The sequence below is a fragment of the Sinocyclocheilus grahami genome, unplaced genomic scaffold (assembly GCF_001515645.1).
Source record: "Sinocyclocheilus grahami isolate Dianchi unplaced genomic scaffold, SAMN03320097.WGS_v1.1 scaffold5.1, whole genome shotgun sequence".
Lineage (NCBI taxonomy): Eukaryota > Metazoa > Chordata > Actinopteri > Cypriniformes > Cyprinidae > Sinocyclocheilus > Sinocyclocheilus grahami.
In genome coordinates, this window is record NW_015505184.1 from 6,091,710 (window position 1) to 6,105,452 (window position 13,743).

Here is a 13,743-nt window from a genome sequence, read left to right on the forward strand (position 1 = left end):
GTAGTACCTTGTTGTCATTGTCGTGATTTACATGCTTTACTGCCATTTACATCTCCTCTTGCATGGCATCATGGGGGATAGTAAATTATTCATTGGATATTGGATGCACACTTCAGAATCTTGTGGAAGTAGTAGGTCATTTATGAACTTTTTGCCTACTGTTTTATGAATAATATGAATTCAAACATGCTACTCTTTCACATACTATTTTTGTAGGCAAATTTGGACACATTAAATGACTTTTTTTAAGTCTCAAGTCATTCGCAGGGGTTCATGAAAGTGGGTGGGTGTTAGAGAGGTTTTTATTTTTTGGAATTTCTTCACAGAATCATGTGTAATGTAGTTGTTACCAGGAATTCCAGAGTAAAACATGATTTAAAAAAAAAATTAGGTTAATGCAGTACAATGTGGGCTGTTGGCTTCAGAAGAAGCATATCAACAACCTCGTAGCACACAGTAGGTCTGTCTTTAACTGTATAAATTTATTATTAAAAATCAAATGAATGGGATTCCAACCGCTGACATCTGCCACTGACCAATCAGAATGAAGTATTCCAGACAGACATATAGTAAAAAGTAGCAGTCCAGTTATATTTACAATTATGTTTCCTGGTACACTGTAAAACATATTAACAGGCAGTTTTACTTGAGCTAATATTTAAAAATGACTTTGGTTGGTGTAACCTAACTTAGTCAGGTTGATTCGGTGATATTACATCATATTTTTCACTGGAATAAAACCACATAAAGCACGTTCTTTAGGTTATACCTGACAAAACCTTTTTACACTGTATTTGGCTGCATTTTACTTTATTGCTACCTTAGTTGAATGTAACTGCATCATGCGAATGTAATTTTTTTCCCCTCAAAAGAAACAAACAGCATCATCTCTGCGATTGATAAACTGTCGTTAGTAAACTGCTCTAGTGTTTTGTCACAAGGTTTGCTCTTTAAATAGTGTTTGGCAAAGTTGCTCTTTAATCTCATTTTGTGGTCAGGCATAGCAGTGTTTGAGCAGTCCTTCAAGATCTTTGAAGAGTTTGTAAATGACCTCACTCATCTGGACATGGCTGACATTGTATTTACCCAGCATCATGGTCATGTTTATCTTGTTTAGTGCCGTTTTCATAGTTATTAATATCATATGCAGTGTTCAAGTTTTTAAAATAATTGTAAAACAATGACATTTTGTTAATTAAAGTGAGTCAAAAGCATCCAACGCTTTGGTTTAGTAATGTGTTCTCTGTGTGTTTTCCTGTATAAACACTCTTCATCTGGGTCTGAGTGTTTTGGGCCGTCTGGACGCAGCTGTTGGCCAACAGAATATGTCAGCCCCGTCACAACAACAGGGTGCTCAAACACTCATGATGGCACGGTATCCCCTCTGTAAACACTCTTGCAAGGCCACAAAAACATGTTTGACATTTAAACAGCCTGTAGATTATTTAGGCTTAGTTAGATAGTGTCATTAATTAAAATGGATTCGCTATTTATTAGAGATCATTCCTTTAAAGATTGTTTAGGGCTGTGTGATTGTTGCAATAATTAAGAAACACTTCTAGGTGATAATAAAGACATTTCTGAACAGTCAGCGCACTACAAGAGCGTCAACCATTAACAGAACAGCATACAGAGGTTCTTTATATGTGTTTACACTCTTTTTAGTGCCCCTCTTTATAAGTATTGCACAATGTTTTCTAGTGCCTAGCGCATGCAACACACCAGCGCAAAGGCATTCCCTTTGTTTAAGTACATGGTAAACATTCAGGACCGCAGTTCCTGTTATAATATACACAAGTGCATAATAGCTCTAAACAAAATCCTCTCTGCATTTTACAGGTGGGCTGCAAGGCTGCCTTGGTTTTCTTCCAGTATGGCGTGATGGCCAGTTTCTTCTGGTTACTGGTGGAGGGTCTGTATCTGCATGCTCTCCTGGCCGTATCGTTCTTCTCTGAGAGGAAGTACTTCTGGTGGTACATTCTCATTGGCTGGGGTGCGTATGTGATCAGTGGCATTAAGATGTATTGCCCCTCGGCCTCATAATTCTTCATGGCAGGAGAGAAACGCTTGTCAAATGCAAATGACAGATTGATCACTAAAGTCAATAGGACCTTGTGCATGTACAGACTCAAGATTTAACAGTTAACATTTCCACTGACGTCACTGTATCGTGTTGGCAAACTTTTCACATGTCACTTTTCTTAAATTTAGGATAAGCAGGCTCAGATCTCAGGGTCAAATAAGGTTTAAGACTAATTGGCAATCCACTTGTTTTATTGAATTCCTAATGATCACGTAGGCCAGTTAAATAAGGGATCCCTGGAAATATGCCTTCTGACAGAGATGTCAACATGTCAGAGCTGTATGTATTCAAATATTGACAATATTCCTAGTCAATATGTGTGTTTGTGTTCCAGGAGTTCCAGGTGTCTTCATAACAATCTGGAGCATCACAAAAGCTTATTTACATGATATTGGGTGAGTAAATGCAACTTTGTGTTCGCAGAACGGCACTTTGATACTTTGCAATATTTTTATATACACATTCATGGGAGCCATAAAAATTAGTTTCGCTTCTTGTAGCCACTGTTACCTAAGAGCAACAATTAAAACAGAGTAAAGGATATGACTATTTTTATGAGTTTATGAGCTCAGTTGCATTTCTGTCTTCTACACACCTTTTGTCAATAGCTACAGTATAGCTGACACTGTAAATTTCACTGAAGGCTGTTCCTTGATGATAAATGGCATGCCTTCATGGAGGTCAGTAGGCTATATTTAGAGCAGAGCTCATTGGAGGAGACATTTGAAAATAATTTATGTGGATAATTTCATTTTCATTGCCACGTTTTTCTTATTTATTTCTTTGTTTGGTTTTGCATAAAGTCTTCATGCACTCTCAGAAATAAAGGTACAAAAGCTGTCACTGGGGCAGTACCTTTTCAAAAGGTACACTTTTGTTTCTATTAGGTTCTGATATGTACACTTTAAGTACTAATATGTACCTTTAATATACCAAAATGGAACCTTTAGGTACAAACATGTACCTTTTGAAAAGGTACCGCCCCAGTGACAGCTTTTGTACCTTTATTTCTGAGAGTGTGTGGATTGTTCAAACAGTGAGAGTCCACTTTTTCAACAGCCTTTGCTCTGGAAATATTTTTCCCAGTCATTTTCTACATAGGGATTTTAAACAATTATTTAACAAAGAGTTCAAGACATGCACTAAATCAATCATGTCTGAAAGGAGTCCCGACTTTAAGTGGCCAGTAGTTTACTTTCCATAGCAACAGTGACTGATCACTCTTCAGGATTCTTACCCAGACATTTGACTATTAAGTAGTCCAAACAAACAAACAAAAGTTGAAATCATTTGTTATTTTATGGCTTCTAAAGAAGCATAAACCATCACATAATCACCTTGGAGCTCAAGGTAGGTCTGTCTTAAACGCTTCATACATTATTGCTTAAAATTCATTTCTCTATGCAAGAAATGGTTGGGAATTTTACTTAGGAACCCAAATGTGTTGCTCCATTAATAATTTCTTTCTGTTATTTTCTTTTGATAGATGTTGGGATTTTATTGATGATGATCTGTGGTGGATTATAAAAACCCCTACATTGATAACAATACTGGTGAGTGACCTTACAGCAGAAATCACAAATATGGCAGGTGGTGCATGAAATACTTTAAAACGGGGCCTAATCTGTCATTGCTGTTTTTCTAGATGAACTTCATTCTCTTCATTTGTATCATCCGGATACTTCGTCAGAAAATCAGTTGCCGGGATATTGGGAGAAATGAGTCACACCAGTACTCGTGAGTTTTTAGACCACAGACATTGCTGTATTACATGCACAATATAAACACAAACGTATTCCAACATATGCCATTTCTTTTGATCTACAGGAGACTGGCAAAATCAACTCTACTTTTGATTCCCTTGTTTGGGATAAACTACATAATCTTTGCTTTCATACCTCATCACATCGAGTCTTATGTGCGTCTGGTGTTTGACTTGATCCTGGGGTCCTTTCAGGTAGGCGGCAGGAGACTGAAATATGTTTTTACCCACAGTTGTACTGTTCTATAAGCGTTGCTTATCTAGTTTGGATTCTCTAAATGCCAATAGAATACTAAGATTGGCCACAACAATAGACTCACCGTGGGATCTGCCAGCACGCCGCAACCCCAGACATGCCCAGTGATATTTATTCCTCCGTGTTTGTTATGCAGCCAGATGAAAAGGTTGAATGAGGATATTCAAAAATAATAGCCTTAGTTCACCCAAAACTTTACTCAGCCTCGTGATGTTCCAAATCTGTATTTTTGAATACAGTTTGAGTATTGAAAAGAATAAAGACATTATCAAAATATCTTCTTTTGTGTGCAACAAAAGAAAGAAACAGGTTTGGAACAACATGAATGTGAGTAAATGATGACAGAATTTTCATTTTAAATACTTCAAAGACTTACCATCCATCTTTCTCTAAAGTCAAAGGAGTTTGCTTTTTGTAGACTAAAATGGTTAATTTAATTCATGTTTGATATATAATTAAAAACAGTTTATCATAAGAACAGCATCAATGTATCTAAATATTATGATCAGAAAATACTGAAATTAGATTTCAAATAAAAATGATTTATTTTGTATTTAATTATTTTCATTCGTTTTAAAATGTGTTTGTTGCAAAATTATAATTTGAACAATTGCAATTGAATTTAGCATGATTTTACATAAGCTCAAATTGATTGTTCTCTTTATTTTTCTTCAGGGATTTTGTGTTGCAGTCCTTTACTGTTTTCTAAATGGAGAGGTAATATTATCAGAATTGAATGTTTTTTATGTATTAGAGAGAACTGTACATGCCAGTCAAAAGTTTGGAAACACATGTCTGAATTTGCTTCTCATGATCCTAAAAGCCTAATCTAACAAAAATCATCTTAGAAAAATATTGATATTTTCCTGACCTCATACACGCACTCTCCAGGTCCAGTCTGAGATCAAACGAAAGTGGAGGCGGTGGCACATGCAGAGATTTCTGGGAGCTGACACCAAATACCAGCAGCCCTCAATGGCAAGCAACGGCCTCAACTTCAGCTCCCAAATCACTATGATGACAAAATGCAGCCCCTCCACACCCCGCGCTTCCGCCTGTCAAGATGACTTCTCCACCGTCTGAGCAGATGTCTGAGTGATGCTCCGTCTATGACAAGACACACAAACCAATGAGTCTGTGTTCTACACGCACAGAAAGGCTGTCAACCAGACCACCTCCATCATCTGCAGGTTGCTGCTCCGCCATCATTCCTGTAGGAACTGCGCATCTCACCGCTCAGTAGGAACGTGAGGGAAACCGTGCAGCTCATGGTGACCGTTTGGCATATGATGTATCTTCATAGCCATTCTTTCATACACATCGATCAGGAGAGAAATATGCAAGTAAAATGGACTTTTTGACGTTTGATTGTGTTTCACCAAACTACTGACTCAAGTGACACTGGCTTTATAAGGATGCAATATTGTTGCTGAGAGAAGACTCGTTTGAATCATGGTCCACATCTATTGCCCCGTTTTTTTGTGCACAACAGCACAGACATTAAGCTTCAGCATTAGAGTTGGTATCTGTCTGTTGTGTTTTTCTGTTTTCCCTGCCCTCATTATGCTACTCAAGATTTCTCAGTCTCTTAATAATCTGTAAAGCTGAACAGTGACCTTTTGGGTCTCTAGTGACCAGGTTTTATTTTCATCTTCCTTATTCCAGGAAAAAAGTCATGATTTAGACAGTCTGACATTGTTTTTGCATCCTCCCTATTCGTGTCATGTGCATGTACATGTGGACAAACACAAACGTCTCTTATCGAGAGCCATAAAAGCATGTTTACTTGTGCAGCAGTGTGTCATGCTGTATGTTTTATAATAGTGATTTATAGTGTAATTGTATAGTTACATGTGAAAATGTACATGGGTTGTGTAACTGTGCACTTGTCGCATAAAAACAATTGCAAAAGATGCATTTTTAGGAGATTGGTCTTTCTAAAGAGGATTTTTAGTCTGAAATCTTTTTAGCTGTCATGAGTACATCTGCAGTGTTAGTCATAGTAGCTGGCATGAAAATGCTCCTGCATGTTTGCATGCACAGTTCTTGCACCTCATTGTGAATAAGATGTACATTTAAGAGAAAATGTCAATAGGAGTGTTGTTGCTGTTTTTGGAAAGTGTATTGTGGATGTTGTCATAGAAAGTATACAGATCAATTTTGTTACATTAGATCTTAGCATGTCTTTTCTCTTTATATAAAAGTATTTATATGCTGGTCAGAGAAAATTATAGATTTTTATATTAAATTATGTGTTATTTTTATTTTAACAAATCATCACTATCACCAGTGTACAATTAAAAAAAAATTATCATTATTTTGTATTTTATTTAAATTTTTGGTTTTAACAGGTCATTGCCTTCTAAGTTTATCCATCCATCCATCCATCCTGTATGTATCTATCTATACACATGGCTCTGTGTAAAAACGAAACACATTGTATTCATTCTGGCATTAATTCAACCACAATAGCAACTGCTTTGTTTTCATATATTGTGGATTTCAGCTTTCTCATGAAGTTTCAAAATCAGAGACATCACTATTAGGATGACAATCAAATCTTGTGCAAGAATGATGGAGTGAGAGAAAGCAGACCCAGTGAAAGGTGAAGGAGATCTCATTTTGTTTACCTCGTATCTAAAACATCTGTCATTTATTTATCTACCAAATCCCTTGTTAAATTATTCTCGCAACTCTCCCTCTCTTCCTCCCTTTGTGTATCTCTCCTTATATCATTTTCAGTGTCTGAATACCAGTGAGCATGCTGTCACAGCAGACCGATTAGCCAAACTCAGCATGGTCAAGCGCGGTTTAAAATTACTGCGAGATCTCCAATACATAAACAAAATGATGTTTATAGATGTGAGCAGATGAGAGCCAACAGGAGGCAGCGTCTCCTGAGGATTGCATTGAAATGAATGAAATGACTCCCATGGGGGGAGGGCTGGAAACTAAGCCTAGAATCACACCATGTTAATTAGCACGATATAAATATGAATTATATAAGCATGCAACCCCTTCTTATGTCCAAAAGCCTCATCTAGTTCACATATGGAAATTATTTTCAAAGACTATATTAAAATTAAATTCCCATAACTCACTACGACCATAAACATCATTGTTTGAGAGGCTTATTATTAGATGCCCTTCTTATAGACCTTGTGATTTATGTTGATTTGCGACTTACATTAGCTTACTCGTGAACTTCAACATCACTGGACGATTTACAACCTTCCTCTTACACCATGTTGTTAAAGACATTTGTCCAACGATTCTAATCTTTTGACAGAGTTTAACACTAAATGTGCTACAGCAGAGCAATTGTTATAACCCATTACTTTTTTGTCAGCACACACTCTGAACTTGTGCATGATAACAACACCAAAGACAAAGAGAATGACTGTAAAACTAACTGTTAAATTGCATATAAAAATCTTAACAATAGAATGCAGAAATGTATTGCACAAAATAAGATAAAACATTCTACATTTTAGGATTTTGTGCATACCTATATTTAGGGCATTTATATAAATAGATATATAGTGTATGTTACAGAACTACAGTCAGTCTCATATAGAGGTTAAGATAACATGAGTTTAGTCTGTAGATATTTTTAAAGGACGAATGAAATATCAGTGAGCCCCATGGGACTTATTGTGTGAGGCATTTACAAATAAATAAATGCTTTAATCCTATTAAAGTCAAAAGTGACATCAATTAGCCTAAATACAGAATTCATAAGAGTTAACTACATAAACATGTAAATAGTACACTCAGCTAAGATGCATTTCAAATCCAGTCCCTGTGTTATATAATCCATCTCTGCAATGTTTACCGTCAGAGCAGCTTTTGGTGTTCTTTCAACTTTATAAAAGTTTTTTTTTTTTTTTGCTCAGTGTTTTTGAACTTAGTATTATTTCTTCCCCATCAAAACCCTAAAAACATTATATTAACTCAAGCATACACTGAGTATTGACCTCTGCAGATCTAATCTGACAGCTGCACTAAGCCAAGGCACAATGCATTTCAAATCCAGTCCCTGTGTTATATAATCCATCTCTGCAATGTTTACCGTCAGAGCAGCTTTTGGTGTTCTTTCAACTTTATAAAAGTTTTTTTTTTTTTTGCTCAGTGTTTTTGAACTTAGTATTATTTCTTCCCCATCAAAACCCTAAAAACATTATATTAACTCAAGCATACACTGAGTATTGACCTCTGCAGATCTAATCTGACAGCTGCACTAAGCCAAGGCACTAAACTCTACCAGATAGGCCTAAAATATACTAAATGTTAGCTCCCAACACATAATACATCATTTTATCCCCCATACTTTACATCTGTGTGGTCTTTTTTGTCATTTTTGATGGCACAAGTCTTCAATAAAGTCTCTAATAAACACTTTTGCCTTTTGGTATAATAAACTGGGTTTTATTGTTCTGGAGGGACCTACTAACAGTTGCACTGACAGCAAACCCGAGATCATAACAAAGGCATTTATTGCGATTTTTCTCACAAAACTTTTTGCATGACCTTTTAAGTCAGTAAATAAAATATTTTAAGAGTTAGGAGTAAGAAGTCAGATATCAAATAGCAATTTCAAAACATGAAAAGTAACACTTTTATAGATGCAATAAAGTGTAGAGGTGAAAAAAAAATCTATGAAACGTCTCGGGCACAGCTGTGAGTTTAACGATGGCGTCAATGAGAGCGTCTCTAACAAAAAACTGTGTTGTAGCGCCACCGCGTGGCCGCAGCGGCGCTCTGCAGGCGTTAGCGCTGTCTGCGGTGAACCGGTTCACTCCGCGGTGGACTCGCTGACCCCGCTGCCTTGGGCTCTGACTGCGCAGCGGCGCCAGGTGCTCAAGGAGACCGTTTCAACGCATCCAAAAATGTGTTCTACCTAAGCGATTGTTCTGCCATTTGTAACCATAATTTAGCTCCGAACGCTTCGAATTGTGTTTTCCCCCTCGTTTAATCACGTCCCTGTCGCTTTAAAGCTCCAGACAAAACGACCCATATGATTTTCCACCTCCAATCATCATCACTCCCCCGGCCGAGAGTGCGAGCCCTTCTGCATACGGACAGATGTCTAAACAGAAGAGCGCATTGTGGATATAAATGACAGCTATTTTCATGAAAACGAAGCTCTGAAATGCTAAAGAGGGGAGACGGTTCTCCTTCGAGGCAGAGACCACTGAATCACCATGGTCGTAAGACCCTTCTCTTACTGTTTTTGTTACCTGCATGTCTGTCAATGTTTACTTGGCCTGTAGAATCTGACAGACATCAGTCACATCTGGAGGATGATGTGCATGTCATGCAGATGTGCTGATAGCATGCTGCTTCCACATCTGTCGAGAGCTTCTACAACTTTCTGCTACTTTTCGATAAGATGCTGATGTAATGATTGTTATTATCGGAACTTCTGTTCAAATTTTAATACAGCCCACAACTAAATAAATTACACTTAGAACAAATGTGCATAAATTGTACCCTTTGGGGTACAACAGGGACAGTACCCTCAAAGCAACCTTCTTCATCCCTAAAAGGTGCGTATTAGTACCTTAGAGTAGTGAGTATCCTTATAGTAGTAATATGTAGTTTTATGATACTATTATGAACTTTTTAGAGGTAAAGAGGGGAGAAAGTTGTCCGGTACTGCCCCAGTGACAAGATGTTGTACCCCTAAAGGTACAATTTTTGTAAAAAACAAAATTCTGAGTGTACCTGTCCCAGCTCATGACTTTGGACAATACCGTAGCTTAAATGAGAAATGTTGTGTAATAATGTTGGTATGTCTAGTAGAACTAGGACATATAATAATAATTTGTTATAATAAAGAATTAAAAGAAATTGTTTTTATAATATAGTAATATTTCACATATCTTCACTGTTTACTTGTCTGCATAATTGAATGACTATATTATGATAGCTGGAAAGCCTGTATATCATTCAGATACATAGCATATAAAATATTGTAATATAAATAATAAAATCATCTTTATAAAATATATAAAATATAAAAGCAGCTATATGCTATACATTTTAAGAAAAATATCAAGCTTGGCATTATAAAGAAAATATGTGTTCGATATTTAAAAATCTGAATCTAATCTAATCTAATCTAGTCTAATCTAATACTATAAAATATAATATAATATAATTTTAGATATCTGCACTGGTTACCTGTCTGGATAATTGGATTATTTTATTATGACAGCTGTATGATTTAGACAATCTGTAAACAACATACATAATTGATTATATATTATAATGTCATTAATATATACTATATTTTTTCTTTGTGAGTGACCTTTTTTTATAAAATATACAAAGGCATAAAAGACATGATATAAATTGTTTTCTAGAAATAGTTTTATATTACTAGAATTTAAAAATGATCATTTGCTTGACAGCTACCTTTGAAATGGCAATTACTCCAGCCTGTTGTTTGATTGTAATGTAAATCAATATCTAATATTTAAACATTGAAAGTTGATATGCATCTCACATCAATCTGATGTTCTGTTGTAGCTCATAGTGGAGAAAACTGCCGAGCATCCATCTGCAGAGTTCTCCCTCGTTGAGGATGTGGCCCTTCACTGCACCTTTTTAATGGACAGGTTGAACAAGCAGCGTCTGTTTCAGCCAGATCTATGTGACGTAGACATCGTCCTCCTGCACCACCAGACTTCTTTCCAGGCCCATAAGGGTGTCCTAGCAGCCTACAGCCCCTTCTTCCACTCGCTGTTTGCGTCGAGTAAGGAGCTGCGGCGAGTTGAACTCTCTCTGGAGACCCTCAAGCCTCAAGGCCTGCAGCAGATCCTCAACTTCATCTACACCTCCAAGCTGCTGGTCTCCAGCTGCAATGCCCAAGATGTGCTCAAGGCTGCCACAGTGCTCCAGATGAGCAACATCGCCACTTCCTGCAGTGAGCTCATTACTAGAAGCTCGCTGGACATCAGTCCCAGTGTGGACCAAGCCAAACAGGAAGTCGGCGCTCAGAGCTGGAGCAACAGCAACTCAGTGAACTCCAACTTTCTCATGGAGATCAAGCAAGAGAAGGACCCCACCTGTGCCAGGATCTATGGAGAGAAAAGTGAAGTGAACTCATATGCTGTTCAGGTTGGCGATGGGCGTCCAGTGCAAGTAGGCGGTTGTAAAGTAGAAGGGAAGGAAATGGAAAACCTGAAGGACTCTGAAGATCTTGATTCATTTAATAGAGAGCAAATTATTGTGGAGTTGAACCTGAACAATCAAACACTTAATGTGTCTAAAAGTTTAGAGGGAAACGCAGCAGCTCAATCTCCCTTACGACAACAGCTTCCTGGCAAAGGAAGACGGAGCGATGAGACTGTTGAGGAATCAAGAGACAATGTGGCTTTGGAGAAGGAGGACGATGAAGGCGAGCAAAGTGAAGATGATGATGTGAGACTTGAAGGCACCAGTGAAGAGGAAGGAGAACACACATTACCTGCATTCATGTCTGAAAGACCAGTACGACAAACCCTGGCCTCTGCTGATGCTGTAGCGATGGTCTCCAGGAGAAACAGTGTGAGAGAAAGGCAGGAGACGGCTCATGGAGGGAACAGTGAGGAGCTTCTGGACCAGGATAGCTTGAAGTTTCAGAGCTTCACCTGTGTGAGGTGCCCCAAGACATTCAACAACCGCTGGTACCTGGAGAAACACATGAACGTGTCACATAACCGCATGCATATTTGTGACAAGTGTGGCAAACGCTTCCTTATGGAGAGCGAGCTACTGCTGCATCAGCAGACCGACTGTGAGAAGAGCATACAGGTAAGCTCAAGGGCTAAGAGAATGACAGCAAATTCTTTTTTGACCAGCATAATCTTTCAATATTTTTTTCCTCTTTTGGAAAGTCATAGAAACACTGTCTTGGTTTTTGTTTTTTGCTACTGGGGCAAATGGGAATGTAAAAAACATGTATTAAACATATATATAAAAAACATATCTGTATTTTAAAAAATTTAAATATATGTTTTTTTGATGGGGCATAAAGAGTTCAGATGCAAAAACCTCTAAGTACCATCTGAAATTTTCATCTAAAATTAGCATTTTTATCAGGCTGCTATGTTAAGGTTCAGTAATGTTACTCTAATGGCAATGTATAGGTCCTTTTCTATGCAATTAAAGTGAAATAACTGAACATAAATATATGGGCCTGATAAAAATGCTCATTTTAGAAGAAAATTTCAGACGGCATTTAGAGGCTTTGCATCTGAACTCTTCATAAATAAATAAATAAATATGTGTGTGTGTGCGTGTGTGTGTGAGCGAGAGAGTGTCATGCCCATGGACTGTCCTTGTGTTCCTGTGTTGTGCTTTGTTCCCCATGTGCTCCCCGTAACCCAGTTTCTCCCGTGTTCTGATTGTGCTAATTTGATTCAGGTGTCTTTTGTCTGTTACCCCTCGTTGAGTTCCTGGTACTTAAGCTCTGTGTTTTCCTGTGTCCTGTGTCCAGTGTTAAACGTCAATTCCCCGTGCTACGTGTGTGTTCCTGCCTGTGAGTCATTGTGTGGATTAATAAAGACTATTATTCGTGAAACTCCGACGTCTCCTTCGCTCCCACACAGTAAGCACCGTGACAGAACAGTGGACCTAACGAACAGTAAGCGGTGCCCCTTCTCCCCATTTTGTTTTCCGTTCCCCATGGTTAGCCTGTAAGGACCTTCCTTTTGTGGAGTATGCCAGGGAATTCTTCGGGATCGCCGTCTTGACGGCATTGGATGACGCCACACTGAATTCTTTGTTCTGGATCGGGGCAGTTACCATCGCCCGTCGACCTCCCAGACACCACTGGACTATGCTGTAGGGAAGGGATCCTCCGGTGTCTGGAGAGTGTCTGGCCCTGATCCAGAACCGCTCAGCAGTCAAGCCAGCCGGCTGCTGCACTCTCAAGCCCACTGGCCGCTGCACTCTCAAGGCTGCCGGCCGCTACAGTGTGAAGTCCGCCGGCCAATTAATTTCCATTCCTCAGCTGACAGCAGCTGTCTCCCTCACCTCAAACCAAAGGAGGAATCTGAGGAGGAAAAAACTGTTATCTCAAGCCCCTGAGTCCACTCCAGTGTCGGCTCCAGTCCCTGAGTCCGCTCCAGTGTCGGCTCCAGCCCCCGAGTCCACTCCAGTGTCGGCTCCATTTCTCAAGTTAAGCCCAGAGAGGGCACCTGCTCCTACGCCCAGCCCAGAAAGGGCTCCTGTTTGCCAGTCAAGCCCAGAGTGGGCTCCTGTTCCCACGTCCAGCCCAGAGAGGGCTCCTATTCCCACTTCCAGCCCAGAGAGGGCTCCTATTCCCAAGTTAAGCCCAGAGAGGGCCACAGTTCGCGAGTCAAGCCCAGGGAGAGCCTCAGATCCCAAGTCAAGCACAGAGCCGGTTCCAGCCAGGGAACCCGAGATTTTCCCCAAGGAATTTTTTTGCTCCCCAAGCTGCTTCGCCATGGCTCCCTAGTCTGCCCACTCCACCATGTCCCCTTGAACTGCCTGATCCGCCATGGGTCCCGGAACGGGTACCGCCCTGGAGGCCTGTCCTAAGGGGCCTCCAGAGAGCCCACCCCCCTCCCCATTGGATGTTGTGTGGTGCATGGATGTGGGGGGAGGCGAGTAATGTCAGACTTGTGTTTT

The 13,743-nt window shown here is 39.2% G+C and overlaps 2 protein-coding genes across 6 annotated transcripts in view; both read left to right on the top strand.

Annotated features, from left to right (window-relative positions):
• LOC107585408 (vasoactive intestinal polypeptide receptor-like) overlaps positions 1-6,319 on the top strand; it is a 37,123-nt gene extending 30,804 nt beyond the window's left edge. For all 4 annotated transcript variants that reach the window (XM_016272426.1, XM_016272434.1, XM_016272443.1 and 1 more), the window contains exons 7-13: positions 1,840-1,993; positions 2,418-2,478; positions 3,570-3,636; positions 3,729-3,820; positions 3,911-4,040; positions 4,777-4,818; positions 4,993-6,319. In XM_016272426.1, coding sequence (XP_016127912.1) covers positions 1,840-1,993; positions 2,418-2,478; positions 3,570-3,636; positions 3,729-3,820; positions 3,911-4,040; positions 4,777-4,818; positions 4,993-5,184 — 738 coding nt within the window. In that variant the 3' untranslated portion in view covers positions 5,185-6,319. The remainder of the gene's footprint in view (positions 1-1,839; positions 1,994-2,417; positions 2,479-3,569; positions 3,637-3,728; positions 3,821-3,910; positions 4,041-4,776; positions 4,819-4,992) is intronic.
• A 2,886-nt stretch (positions 6,320-9,205) lies between these two features.
• Positions 9,206-13,190, top strand: LOC107586677 (zinc finger and BTB domain-containing protein 47-like). Of its 2 annotated transcripts, none has more exons than XM_016274136.1 (3): positions 9,206-9,311; positions 10,636-11,901; positions 12,699-13,190. In XM_016274136.1, the coding sequence occupies exons 1-3, from the start codon at positions 9,306-9,308 to the stop codon at positions 12,699-12,701; spliced, it is 1,275 nt and encodes a 424-aa protein (XP_016129622.1). In that variant the 5' UTR covers positions 9,206-9,305; the 3' UTR covers positions 12,702-13,190. The 2 variants fall into 2 exon arrangements, with proteins under 2 accessions (XP_016129622.1, XP_016129625.1); XM_016274139.1 differs by having other exon boundaries at positions 9,206-9,308.
• Positions 13,191-13,743: the final 553 nt, after the last annotated feature.